The 14,594-nt window shown below is 37.7% G+C and overlaps 1 protein-coding gene across 2 annotated transcripts in view; it reads right to left on the minus strand.

The window, feature by feature from the left end:
• Fzd3 (frizzled class receptor 3) overlaps positions 1 to 14,594 on the minus strand; it is a 65,736-nt gene that overhangs the window by 48,542 nt on the left and 2,600 nt on the right. For both annotated transcript variants that reach the window (XM_021654433.2, XM_021654442.2), the window contains exon 2: positions 7,775 to 8,290. In XM_021654433.2, the coding sequence (XP_021510108.1) occupies positions 7,775 to 7,963 (189 nt within the window). In that variant the 5' untranslated portion in view covers positions 7,964 to 8,290. The remainder of the gene's footprint in view (positions 1 to 7,774; positions 8,291 to 14,594) is intronic.

Genomic DNA, 14,594 nt, shown 5'->3' on the forward strand with positions numbered 1-14,594 from the left:
CTGAGCCAATGTTAACTAAAAGCATACCTATGTAACATTAAGACTGGAGAGGGAGGAAGGGAAGGAGAGAGACAGAGAAAGAAATGATAATACGGTTTTCAGAACTGGGCCAGGTGAAGGGTTCTTAGAAATGAAACCAAAACATCTATAATGTGGGGGTAGTAGTAGTGTTACTTGGGCTGCATTAAAATAGTAAATTCCTGGGCTGGAGAGATGGCTCAGTGGTTAAGAGCGCTGTCTGCTCTTCCAAAGGACCTAGGTTCAATTCCCAGCACCCACATGACAGCTCACAACTGTATGTAATGCCAATTCCAAGGGACCTGACACCTTTACAGTAATGCACATAAGATAAAATTTAAATAAATTACTTAAAAAAAATAGTAAATTCCTGAGGTGGAGAGATGGCTCGGCCATTAAATGCTAGTGCTAGTATCACAACTGAAAAGACATATAGAAAATTCCTGTTCTGAAGGCTCTGCTAAAAAGATGGAAAGACAAGCTTTAAACTAGGATCCATTATTTGCATATCTTATACCCTACAAAAGATCTGTTTTGTTTTAGCTGGGTTAGGGCTTTTTTTTTTTTTTTTTTTTGACAGGATCTTGCCACACAGTCCAAGCTGGCCAGAACATAATCCTGTCTCAGCTCCCAAGTGGTGAAATTATAATTACAAGGGGTTCCTATCCAGAATGTATTAGTAACTCGGGGGTTAGCAAGATGGCTGAGCACATAAAGGCACTTGTTAAACCAGCCTGTAACCTGAGCTAGAGTCTGAGAATACATATAAAGAATTGATTCCCAAATATTGTTCTCTGATAGTCACAATCATACTGTGGCATATCCCACTATATACAAAATAATAATAATAATAAAAAAAAGAAGAAGAAGAAGTTGTTGAAGTTGTTTAACTTAAGACTCCAAAGTAAAATTCGGGGAAACCATAAGAGGGGGTCTAAGTGGTTGTAGGAGGGCAGGTAATGAGTCATGAAAGTGGAAAGGTGAATACTGGAAGAGTAAAAGGATATGAGGAGAAAGAAGAGGAGGTTCAGCAAAAACAGTAAAACCTGTTACTTTATAGCTAATTGAAATGTTTTTAACAAAGGGGGAAATCTAGTTGGAAAATAAGCATAAAGCTTAAACAGTTATTTTGACAAATAAAATGCACGTGAATTAGTACTACATATATACCTTTACTGCTAAAGACAAAAACAGTGGCAATACCAAATGGTGGCAAGAACGCAGAGAAAAACAGATACATTATATCCTACAGGTAGGAATGTAAAATGGTACAAACACTATGATTTCTTAAAACATATTTAGCATCTAACACTGTGATCACATTCCTGGTCATTTATCCCAGAGAAATGTCCACAAAAAAAAAAAAATTGTCACGGATGTTTTATTTGTAATAGCAAAGACTTGGAAAAATGCATACATCTTTCATTGTTAACTAATATCCTAATCTTATAAAAATAGGTTAGGGCAAGAAATAGAAAAGAAACATATGTAATCTCTGTGACTGTTTTTGCAACTTCCTAAGAGCCTATAATTATTAAAAACTAAAGGCAAAGTTAACAGCACTTTGGAGGCAGGCATGTAGATCTCTGTGAGTTTGAGGCCAGACTGGTGTACATGGTAAGGTCCAGTCATAGTAAGATTCTGTCTCGACAAAAAAGTTAAGGATTACATTTACATGCTGATATACATAATTATGTGACAAACATGCACATATATGTATGGTAATAAGCAAGCTGTAAAATACCATGATGGGGTATCTAAAATGTTAATGTTGCCAAAATCTCTACCTATGAGCACCATCATTAAGTTATAAAATTTATTTTAATGGCTATTTTATGTGTGTGCACTGAACTGTAAATACTCTGAGTAGATTTCAGCTGAAATTTATTAGTACAGTAGGGCAGGCATTGTTCAAAGTGCCTCAAATACATTATTTCACTTCAGCCATACAATTTCATACAACAGACGTAGAATGCTAACTTGACTAAGGTCATGCAGCTATATAAACATGAATACAAGTGTCAGTCAAACTTTTGACATTTTTACCCAGATCCCTTGTACTTAACCAGTTTGTTTCACTTAACCTCATGTTTTTGTTTCCCATGTTATAAAATGGTCTTAACACACACAGAACATAACTAATAAATAATACCTATAAATAAGATAGGGGATAATTTCAAATATAGTAGGGCTATAGCAGGCTCATTTGGTTTCCTGCTCTCAATTGTCATATGGGAAACTGTCAAATGGGAAACTGTAATATTTTTTAAATGCCAAACAAAGTAGGTAACTTCAAAATCACGATGACAGGTGAAAGAATCCAGATAAAAAAAAAGGTAGATGCTGAGGACCCGGAACGATGGCTCAGCAGGTTTGTACAAACTGCTATTGCAGAGGACAGAGTTCAGTCTCCATCACCACACCAGGCAGCTCACAACCGCCTGTAAGTCCAGCACCAGGCAATCTGATGACCACTTCTTGACTCCATGGGCACTCTGCTCATGTGCATAAGCCCACACTCGGTCACACACACACACATAACTAAAAATCTAAAAGGAGCAGATGCTGTAAGAGCCCATGTCTATACACCTCTAGAACGCACACTACTCCAGAGGACAGAGAGCACATCTGTGAGGCTGGAAGCATGAGAGGGGTGGGCTGCAAAGGGATGTAAGAAGGCTTCCCAAGTGACAGAAATGTTCTATACTTTGATAATGGTGATGGTGTCATGGGAGCGGTTAAAAATTCATCAAAGGAAATACTTTAAATAAGTATAGTTTATTACACATGGTACAACTCAAGCTGTTATAAAAAAACAAAGTATTAATACTTTTAAAATAAAAAAAATCACCTTGATCTTAATCTTAATTTCTAACCTTAGCAAAATAAAAATTAAATGGTGTGGCCTTGACACTGAGGTTGAGAAAACATGAATGAGGAAAACATACATAAGGAACAGTACTGACAATTAATGAAAGCAACTTGGCTGATTAAATTATAAATGATTCTTCCTGAGTGTTTCTCCAAACAGCGATGTTTTTATTCCCTACATCAAGACTAGAGTATAGGAAGTTTACAAACTAGAAAGTAACTTTCTAAAACTACATTTCTGATTTCTACAACAGAGGTGCACTGAATGGAACCTTACATTCTTTGTTTAAATTCAAATCACCCAAGCCTCTGTGCTCCCATTCTTCTCTCAAATTTTCATTCGTTACCATAACAACCTGCTAACTGACAAGCCTTCAAGCATAGCAACAGTCCAAGCTTAGCAAGGGTGTGAAAAGGGGACAGTGTCAGAGGCCAAAATCTGACTCAGGAGAATCAGAATTCCAACCTTTGTCGCTGTACAAAGGACCTGGTAACCATAGAAACTGTGCCATATTAGATTTGGGAATAGCATGATTAAATTCACTAAATGTGAACCAATGTGTGAACCACTATGGAACAGCCTTGAAAATTTAAAATGCCCTTCCATAGCTTCTTTAGATCAAATTGGAATAAGAAGTTACTCCAAACAACTTATAAAAATAATTTTATATAAGTAAAATTATAAGAGACTCTAAAAAGCAAAACAAAGCAAAGCAAAACAAACAAAACAAAACAAAAAACACAAACAACCTCCCTTTCTGAACAATAGTTTCTTATAAGGTCCAAAACTTTTAAAGAATTTTTTTTGTCTCTAAAAGAATAAACCAAACCAAAAAAATCTCTAGGTTTAAAACAAAACAAACAAACAAACAAACAAACAAAAAACCTCCTTCAATTCAGTAATATTTTTTTCCTTTTCAAAAATTAATTTTCAAAATGCACCACAGTAGTCTACTCACTGATAATAGCCTGGGAAATTGAATAACCTGTTTGGAAATTTGCAACTATCACAGAAATCTATTCACTTTCATAAGTCAAAGTGGAGTTCCTAAAACAGTACATAAGACTCTTCTTTGGTAAATAAACTTTTACTATATCCACTATTGTGGACAGTGCTGGATTATGGCATACTTAAAAAATAATACTTTGCAAGCCAAATTCTACTCCATGTAATAATCTGATTTCAAGGAAGAATTTCAAGGGATCTCTTTAATGTAATTTATCATAAAAAATCCAATTCAAAATTTCTAAAAATTGTTATTTTTGTTCTTAAAATCAGAAATAACTGCAAACAATTCTCCACTATATGTATGCACATGTTTTTGTTGTTGTTGTTATTTTGTTTTATTTTAATTTAGAAAGTTCTTGTATTAGCCTCTGTCCTAGTTAGGGTTACTACTGCTGTGATGAAATGCCATAACCAAAGCAACTAGGGGAGAAAAGGGTTATTTGGCTTAAGTTTCCATAGCACAGTTCATCACTGGAGGAAGTCAGGACAGGAACTCAAACAGGGCAGGAACCTGGAGGCAGGAGCTAATGCAGAGGCCATGGAAGGTTGTCTTTCCTGGCTTACTTGCCATGGCTTGCTCAGCCTGCCTTTTTATAGAACCCAGGAGCACAGCCAGGAGTGATGACACCCACAGTGGGCTGGGCCCTCCCCCAACCATCACTAATTAAGAAAGTGCCCTACAGGCTTGCCTACAGCCTGACCTTGTGGAGGCACTTTCTCAGTTGAGGTTCCCTCCACTCTGATGACTACAGCTTGTGTCAAGTTGACATAAAATTAGCCAGCACAGCATTACATGTTTCAGTTAAGACACACACCCCTTGCACTTTTTAAAAAACTGAACAATACGTAAGAACAATAGAATTTAGACGGGTAAAAGTACACTTAAGCAGAAGCAAAACAAGATCCTAGGAAAAGCAAAGTTATGTTGCTTCATGTTTTTTGCTAATTACATTATTTATAAAATGCAAACATAATGCTGAAAGCTTCAAATCCCTTTCAACAACAATGAAAGAGGGGGGGTTTAATAACACTAGTGTTCACAGGCAGGTGGCAGCTTCGGAACTGTGGTCAGCATAACTATCCCACCAAACCGTTTCCAACCAGGAGAGCAAGAGTTTAGGTATAGCAGTGAAACATAATTGTGATTATTGCCATTGCTAGGGAATTTACTGTTGAATTCAAACGTTTATTTGGTAATTACTATGTGTGAGGCTCTGGATTAATTACTAGGCATACAAAGATGAGGAAGGACAAGCTTCCAAATAAGCGGAGTGGGGGGACAAAAAGTAAACACTGTAACAAAATAACATATATATATATATATACACACACACACACACACAACAGGGATGAACAAAGCATACTGCTAAGCATGGAGGTAAGGGGCACAAACTTTGGTCTTCCTAGATTCTACAAGGAAATCAGACCCAAGCCAAGCCTTGAGAATAAAGTAAGATCACTCAGATACTGGCAGAGCCTTTTAAGCAAATGTGCAATGGCTTGGCAAGGTCAAATGCAAAGAACCGTGATGAAAGTCTTCTGAAGACCACCGAGACTAGTCGTTAAAGTAGAAGCCATTTACAAACGTCTATTATGCGTCAACTGGATACTCTGGCACAGAGTAATTTTCATATTTTGTTTGATCTTTGTAACCAATTCCATTCTCCTGGTGGGAGAGTAAGACACTTAGTCCCAGCTACACTGTAAGCTGCAAAACTTGGTCTTGAATCACCGTACTCCCAAACTTCTTACTCTTATCTCTTCATTACAAACTCTTCAATATAGTATAATTAATCTTCACTGAAGTACTTTTGCATATGATGTAATTTCTGTCTCTGTGTAGTAAGTGCTAAAGATCAATGAGATGCTATTTTCCAGCTACCAGATTGGTTTAATACTAGTATTTAATATATGGCTTGAATCTGAATATCCTCAGACTCCTGTTTTGAACACTTGGTTCCAGTAGGTGTGGCTCTTTTGGAAAGCTGTAGAGCCTTTAGGAAGCAGGGCTTACCTGCTGGAAGTAGTTCCCACTGAGCTGTGTATTTGAGGGTTAAATTCAGCTGCTGGCTCCTGTATACTCTTTGCTTTTGAGCTTACTGCAGTGTGAGTGGCAGGGTCACAAATACCTACTATGAACTGAGCCACTCTCTTACAACGTCCCCCAAGAGGCAATGGAAGTCCCTGAACTGTGGGTCAAGATAAAGCTTTTCACCCTTATGCTATTTCTGTAGGTATTCTGTCAGCAACAGTCTAATAGAGACAAAGAGCAGATTCTACTGCTAATGGTGAGAAACAGGTACTCTAATGCATTGCTGCTGGACAAAAAACACTGTACAACTTCTATTGAGTTTAAAAATATCAATGAAAGCATTTTTCTTTGACTTGAATATTTTAATTTCATTAAAAACATTAGCAAAAGTATGAAAACGTGTGGCCCTTTTTGTAAGAGCAAAAAAAATAGAAAAAAATTCCAAATGTTTATAAGTATCAGGTGAAGAAATGTTGATTATCCAACCCAAAGTAGCTCTAAAAACTAAAGACATCATAGCCATAGCTATTACAAACTTTTTTAAAAAGTAACATAACTATTACAAACTTTTTTAAAGAGGAAGAAGTGCAAGAAAGGAAAGTGCTGGAGAGCAAGGGAAGACATGAAGAATCCTAGTGTGTTATACCTTAGCTGTCCTGGACTTGCTTTGTAAACTAGGCTGGCCTCGAACTCACAGAGATCCACCTACCTCTGCCTCCCTGAATGCTGGAATTACAGGCATGGCCACCTCACCTGGCTAATCTGTCTATTATTATTGGCCTTATTTTATGTTTTTTGAGGCAAGGTCATACACAGTCCAGACAGGTCTCCACTTTATCCTATAGCAAAGAACTGTCATGAACTTCTGATCCTCCTGCCTCCACCTTCTAAGTGCTGGGAGGCTTATATCACCACCACCACCTAGCTATCAGTGTTTTTAAAAAAAAGGCGCTACACACAGTGTACCACTAGAATGCAAACATTGGGCTGCCCAGCTCCAAAGACCATATTCTTTTTTCTCTGTGTAGCCCTGGCTATTCTGGACTCACTTTGTAGACCAGGCTGGCTAATAGACACTTTTAAACCTATGACCAACCATATCCATTATGTGGACATAGTTTCTGAAGCAAAATTATTAAAAAGTACCTGAAAAATTACCATAAGAAAAATTTAAGACAACAAACTTCCATAAAATTCACTTAACAAAACCTTTTTCATTGCTCAAAAATTACCCTTAAATTGATATGAACATGACATGACCAGGAAATCACCTTGGATATTAAAAAAACAAAAAACACTGTAAACCTAAAGAACAAAAGAATTCAGTCTTTAAAACATCACACTATGCCAGGTGGCAGTGGCCCATGTCTTTAATCCCAGCACTCAGGAGGCAGAGGCAGGTGAGTATCTTGAGTTCAAAGTCAGGCTGGTCTACAAAGTGAGTTCCAGAACAGCAGGGCTACACAGAGAAACGCTGTCTCGAAAAACAAAACAAAACAAAATCACATTATATTCCATACTCAGCTACTGAGCTAAATGTGTTATTGTTATACTCTGCTATCTATATAAAGTTATTACTTAAATAACAGAGATGTCATCTCTGAAGAGCCGTCATCACCTATGTTTCAGTGTTTCCAATTTCTTTATAAAAACGTGTCTAAAAACAAATCCAAGAGCAGAATTCCGACAAATATGAATTCTTCAATCTATTATAATATATACCAAGCTATACACTTTTTCAAATGTGTAAGAAACAGTTAAAAACAGCAACGTTTTGCTACTGTTTAGATCAACACATTAGGTGAGTATCAGGGCAATGTAGGTTACTTTCTGGACTGTCTTACCTCCATTGCTAAAGCTGCTGTCTGTTGGTCATAATGGTTCAGAAGATTAGGCATGAAGGTAGTATTATAAGGCAAATCTTGGCACATCCTCAAGGTTATAGGTTCACAAGAAAACAAACTGTGCCCACCTATCTGCCCCACAAACACAGTCAAGAGCCAAAGACAAAAGACAATCCAGCTCATGGCCATTCTTCCTGGGGCTGAATGAGGCTGATCAGATTTACAACATGTGTGTTAGATCAGTATACGCCTTCAGGTCTCAGCTCGAAAGTGCCCCTTCTGTATCTGCTGGGCTCCGCAGTTAGAAACTCCTTGTACTGTCAGAGGTCTGTTAACCTGGTCTCACAAAAGGCATTTGTTTTTGGTTTCACAATACGGGAAAATGACATCATCTTGTATCTTCTTTTCATTTTATTACATGGGGCACATCTGGCCAGCATATCAAGTCGATCAACCACATTCCCAAATCACAGATTCCATCTTAGGAGGAAAGTGATTTCTTCCTTGTTGAAATATCTGAAAAGTATTGAAAGTAGGAAAGTTAATCACTTGTTTTCAAAATATTGCAGACTTGACATTAAAATAATTGATGAGACACCATACTGATTTAATAGAGAAAACACAGGGGTATTCACAAAGTAACAGTTTTTCTATTTTATCACGGATGATAATATATATATGTATATAAACACACATATATATTCACAACACACACTAAAAACATATCCTAAGTTGCATATATATATATTTATATATATATAAAATACATGGTGTAGAATTCTGTAACAAGATATAATTAATCCATTTTGAGTGTTTTTTTTCCTTTGCACCAAAAATAATATTTGTTGTAAACTAGATTACAAAATTTCAAATTTATTTTATGTGTTTTGGTTGTCAGCAGTACACTTTTATATTAACTGACTTGGTAGAAAGCAGCCATGGAAGGTCTGGGAAAAGATGAAAGAATCTTAAGTAATTCTACATTGTAAACACTGTCACTAAACCCTATTTTTCCTTTTCTGAAAATGATTTGAACATCACTTCTTGAACATGAGAATCTGTGAAATAATGTATGCAAAATAGTAGCATCATGTTTTGAGCACTGAATTGCAGCTGACAAGGCTACCTCTATCAAGCAATGCTGAATTACCCAATAGAAGGTTCTAGAAGTACCACCATCCAGTTTTGCCAAACTGCTTCATTTTAGATAGCACAAAAATGTAATACCATATATATTGCCCTGGAATCCTAAACACATGACCAACAAATGGTCAGCCCACAGCCTGGCTATGCAGACAAGCCAGAGCAGAACTAGGAATGATCCCAAGTTAGTGGTAACTCTCACAAACTGAAGAGAGAGACACTGCCTAAGGAGAACTGTCTAAGGACTACCTCCTAACGATGACCCTAGGCACAAATGTCCTTTAAGTTAGGTCTTAAGAAATGCTATGTTAAAACAGAATAAGTAAAAGAAAAAGTATTTTAGTATATAATACTCTACACAAAATTAAGAAGTAAATGGATATAAATAACTAACGGGGCTAAAGAGATGGCTAAAGGGCTTAAAACCACCTGCTATTGCAGAGGACTCAGGTTTGGTTTCCAGCACCCACAAGGTGCTTCACAGCTATTTATCTATAGCCTCGGTTCCTGGAGATCTAATGGACTCTTGTGAGGACACCCTGTATGCACATAGTTCACAGACATCATACAGGCAATTACTTATACACATAAAATAATTAAAATAATTTTTAAAAAGGAGTAATAGAAAAAGTATCATAGGATCAAAGGACAAAAGAAATACATGGCCAATAAACTCATGAAGTGATGTTTAACTTCACTAATAAAAAATTCAAATGAAGGTCGGGCGTGGTGGTGCATGCTTTTAATCCCAGCACTCAGAGGCAGAGGCAGGTGGATCTTCATGAGTTCAAGGCCAGCTTGGTCTACAAAGTGAGTCCAGGACAAAGCTATTACACAGAGAAACCCTGTCTCAAACCACCCCTCACCCCAAATCAAATAAAAAGGGCAAACAGAATACTTTTGCTAATCAGATGTACAAAAAAATAACAATGACAGATCAAAATGTGGCACAGATTATAGGGAGGAAATTATATTCAACACTTTACAATGTTTTACATTAGAACTAGTTCATAGGGTTTTTTTTTTTTTTTATGGCTACTTAGAGGGCTGGAGAGATGGCTCAGTGGTTAAGAACACATACTGTTCTTCCAGAGGACCTCCATCTAATTCCCAACCTACAGGTGGCTCACAGGCATCAATAACTCCAATTCCAGGCGATTCCACACCCTCTTCTGGCTTTTTCAGGGACTGCGGGTTCATGGTACACATACATACATATAGGCAAAACACCCGTATGTATAAAATAAGTAAATAATTTAAATGGCTTCTTATATCAAAAGCCTACATTTGATCCAGCAAACCTATTCATAACTTATTTCTGAAGCATACAAGTGCATGTGGTATACAACTGAAATATCAGCGTAAGTAATTTATAGCAACTAAAAAAAAACCCTCAAAATAACTTATAACCTAAAAAATTACCAACAGAGGTTTGGCTAAATAATGTATTATAATCACATGATGGACAATTATATAGACACTAAAAATAATAAACATGACTGAGAGCACATTACAGTGGTCCTGTGTTCTTAGCTTGCATAAAGCTCTGTGTTCAATCCCTGACACTGCTCCTCCCTCCCAAAAGACAAGCAGGGATTGTACTTATTAACATAATAACTAGCATAACAATAATAATAAAAAATAGGAATGGAAAAATGTATCAGTAGGCAAAGCACTTGTGATGCAAGCATGAAGACCTGAGTTCAAAATTTCAGAAGCTACATTAAGCCAGATATAACAGCACATATCTGTAATCCCAGCATGCCTACAGAGAGAGGAGAGGCACATACAGGAAAATCCCTGGAAGCCTGAGAGCCAGCTAGCCTGGCACATATAGCAGTGAGCAGAGGACTGTCTCAAACAAGTTGGAGAGAAAAAACTGACATCCAAAGCTGTCTTGGCCATACATATGTCACTACACGAGTACTCTTACATCTATACACACACACTTATTATTATTATTATTATTTTTTTAGGTAAGGTCTCACTATTTAGCTCTAGCTAACCTTGAACTCACAGAGATCCACCTGCCTGTGCTTCCCAAGGACTGAGATTAAGTGTCACCACATACAACCTATCATAAAGATGTTTAAGTCAGTTAAGAAAACAGTATGTACATACAAAACTCACTTCTGTCAGAAAAACATACATGCAAACAACACAACACAGCTAGCTATTTCAACTAGAGGTCATGGTGCACCCATAACCCCAGAACTCAGCAGAAGGATTACAAATGGAGATTAATCTGGGTTACAAGGTAAACTATCTTTAAGAGTGAAGGACAAGCCCTGTGTGGTGGCTCATGCCTGTAATACCAGCACTCAGGGAGGCAGAGGCAGGAGGATCACAGTGAGTTCAAAGCCAGGCTGGTCTACACAGCGAGTCTAGGACAGCCCAGGGGACAGAGAAAAACCCTGTCTTGAAAAACAACACAAAGAGTATTTCAATTATTTAAAAAATAAGTGTTCTATATAACTTTATAAAAGACCTGATTTTACATTATTTTGTGTATAAGGTAAGTAACTTCAAATCTATAAATGTGTGCTGACAGGCAGATGAGAATACATGCTGGTGGAACAGTTTATTGGCTGGTAATTAAAGCAACAAGCCAAAGGATATACTGCTTGTATTATTGCAGTAATAAGAAAAGCAGAGAAGTGATAATTTAGTATGATTCAAATAGATTTTTCAGGCCAGCCAGATAGCTCATCAGCACTTGCCACTGGGCCTGGCTGACAGGAGTTCAATCCCCAGAATCTACAGGGCAGAGAACTAACTGCCAAAAGTTATGATTTTCACATGAATGCTGTGGTGTACACATGTACACATACACACACACACACACACACACACACACACACACAATAATATGCCAAACCAAAAACACCTTGATTTTTAACAGTAAAAAAAAAAAAATCAGGTTACCCAGTAGCTCAATCAAATGTTGTGTGTACTTTAAAGCATCTTGCACATATTACACATCACACTTAGACAATGAATTACTTGTACATATGTACATGTACACACATACGCAAGTGGGGGCTGGCAGTGTAGGCTCAGTGTCTTTCTCAGGAGCATCCACAATGTTTTGCTGAGATGATCAGGTCTCTCACCAAGGGCTCTCTGATTCAGATAGGCTGTCTGGTGAGCCAGCCTCAATGACCCACCTGTCTCGGAAGCTGGGATTACACCCATGCACCTTACACAAAGGGCATCTCTTTTATGTAAGTGCTAATGATCAGGCCTCATACATGTATGGCAAGGCCTTTACTGACTGACCATCTCTATAGCCCCTGAACTACCTGCTTCTAATCAGAATCATGAGAATGAGCCACTTTTCTCAAGGTAGGTTCATTCATGGAAAAGCTCTAATCTAAAGATTAATTAAATGTTGAAAGACTGTCTTCCAGACTGGCTACCAAAGCCAGATCCAAAGAACTTGGGTGGAAAAAGCGGGAAACAGGTAATTCTGGACTCAAAAAAGCTTGACAAAAATATCAAAACCCATTAAATAAGGGTTAACAGTTACTTGAGGCATTATTTTTATTATTTTAACTTTATTTTGTATGTGCAGGAATCTGTAGGATTCCAACAGAGAAAAAGAAGCCTATTGTGCTAACAGATAAGCAGTCTGGGACACCAGCGTCCAAGCAAAAATGAATGCTATGACAGTTCATGCACTGTGGGGAAAGAGGCACTTTCACCTCGCCATAGAGCACAAAATAGTTGGAAAATTGATTTTTAAGTGCTCCATAGCATTCTAGACTAGGGCTAGGGACACAGCTTGGTGGTAAAAATGCCTTCCTAGCACATGTGAAGCCCTGGTTTGAATTTCTGTACCAGGTAGAACATGGCAAATATTTGAAATTTATACATTTCTAGTTTTATGAATATAGATCATCAGGAATCTGATTATTTTCCAGTTGTCAGTTTTAATGATAAAAAAGTAAAAGTTCTTAAAATAAATTTAGCTGAGCACAGGTTCTGAAGAACAGCAAGAAAAAGATGACTGAAATGTTGAAAGACTGTCTTCCCAGGCTAGCTACCAAAGCCAGACCCAAAGAACTCAAGTGGAAAAAGCAGAGTGACCCCAGAAGCAACCAAGAGAAAAGTATACCACAAGGGCTTGTCAAAAAAAAATAGCAACAAAAGACTGTGTTCAGAAATATTTTTTCATCACGTTCTCCACAGACAGGGTCCATCTCACCATTCATAGTTTACATCTAATTTTGACCCCCTGTAAATACAGGCAGTTCAGAAACATCATCCGTAAGTTGTAATGTTGGATACACTAGCTACAGTGTGGAAAGCTAGGATAGTCTCATCTTTCAGACACACTTTTCAAGAATATTTCACAAAGGATTAGCAATGGCTCCTCTAAGTCAATCTCTCTGAAGGAAAGCCATTGTTTTCCTAGAAAAATATTCCTACAACCTATTCCAATATCACTTCCCCTTTCCTTTGTCCTTCCCCCTCCCCTCCCAAGACAGGGTGTCTCTGTGTAGCCTTGGCTGTCCTGGACTTGCTCTGTAGACCAGACTGGCCTTAAGCTCACAGGCTGCCTCTGCCCCCAGTGCTGGGGTTACCATGCCTGGCTTTTCACTTCCCCTTTCCTAAAGACCACTTTAGCCTGTTATTTTCCATTCTTAACCTGCAAGCCCCCAGGATCTTTCTGTTTCTTCTCTGGCCAGCACTGGGTTACAAGCACCCACTGCCACAGTAGGTATGGAAAACCCAAACACAGGTCCTCATACACACACACACAGCAAACACTCTAACAACGAGACCACCTCCCCAGCCTTCTATCTTACAGTTTAAAAAAAAAAAAAAATCCTCGCAAAATTGCCTCTTAGCTATTGGAAAAAAAAAAGGCTTATATAACATTGTAATTCACAGATTCTATATTTTTACTAATCTCAGAGTAATTCTTTTCTGATCTTTTCAACTCTACCAATCTAACTTTTACCTGAAGCGAGGGGTGAGACAGCATCTCCTGTAGCTAAGGTGACCCTGACCCTGACCCTCCTGACCCTCTCTCTCAAGTGCTGAGGTTACAGGTATGTGCCTCAGTGCCCATCACCTCTCTCAGTTTTAGATTTCGTTTTGCCATCTACTAATTACAACAAATAATCTATCATAGTGCTGAGTGGTATTGCTTTAAAACAAACAAACAAACAAAACAAAACAAAAAAAGCACTTCTAGATTCCTAATTTAAAGGAATAGTAGGCATCATGTTTCAATCAGATTTATAAGCTATGAAGTTCTAAAACTAAGAGAAGCAGACAATCTTTCAAAATTAACCTGCAAGTAAAACTGAAAATTCAAAGACAGATTCCACTTGCTTGCTGTTTTTTGTTTTGTTTTGTTTTGCAGTACTGAGTCCTGGACTCAAGAGTCTTGTAGGTACCAGGCAAGCACTCTACCAGCTGAGCTGTATCCCCAGTCCTAAAGTTGGATGGAGTCTGGCACGTAAATAAAAAAAGTAAAAGTGGTCAGAAACTCTGAACTTCTGTGAGGAAAAAGCAAGTCCCTGTGTTTTCCCATTACCAAGACCATAGGCTTCTTATGCTTTGACTAAAGTATTGTTTCAATGACACATAATGAGGGGGAGCCTGGAATGTGTTAAGATCACTCCCTGAGTTACAGACTTCAAAAGCTTCATTTACAGTTCATTCC

This window comes from Meriones unguiculatus, chromosome 9, assembly GCF_030254825.1.
Source record: "Meriones unguiculatus strain TT.TT164.6M chromosome 9, Bangor_MerUng_6.1, whole genome shotgun sequence".
NCBI lineage: Eukaryota > Metazoa > Chordata > Mammalia > Rodentia > Muridae > Meriones > Meriones unguiculatus.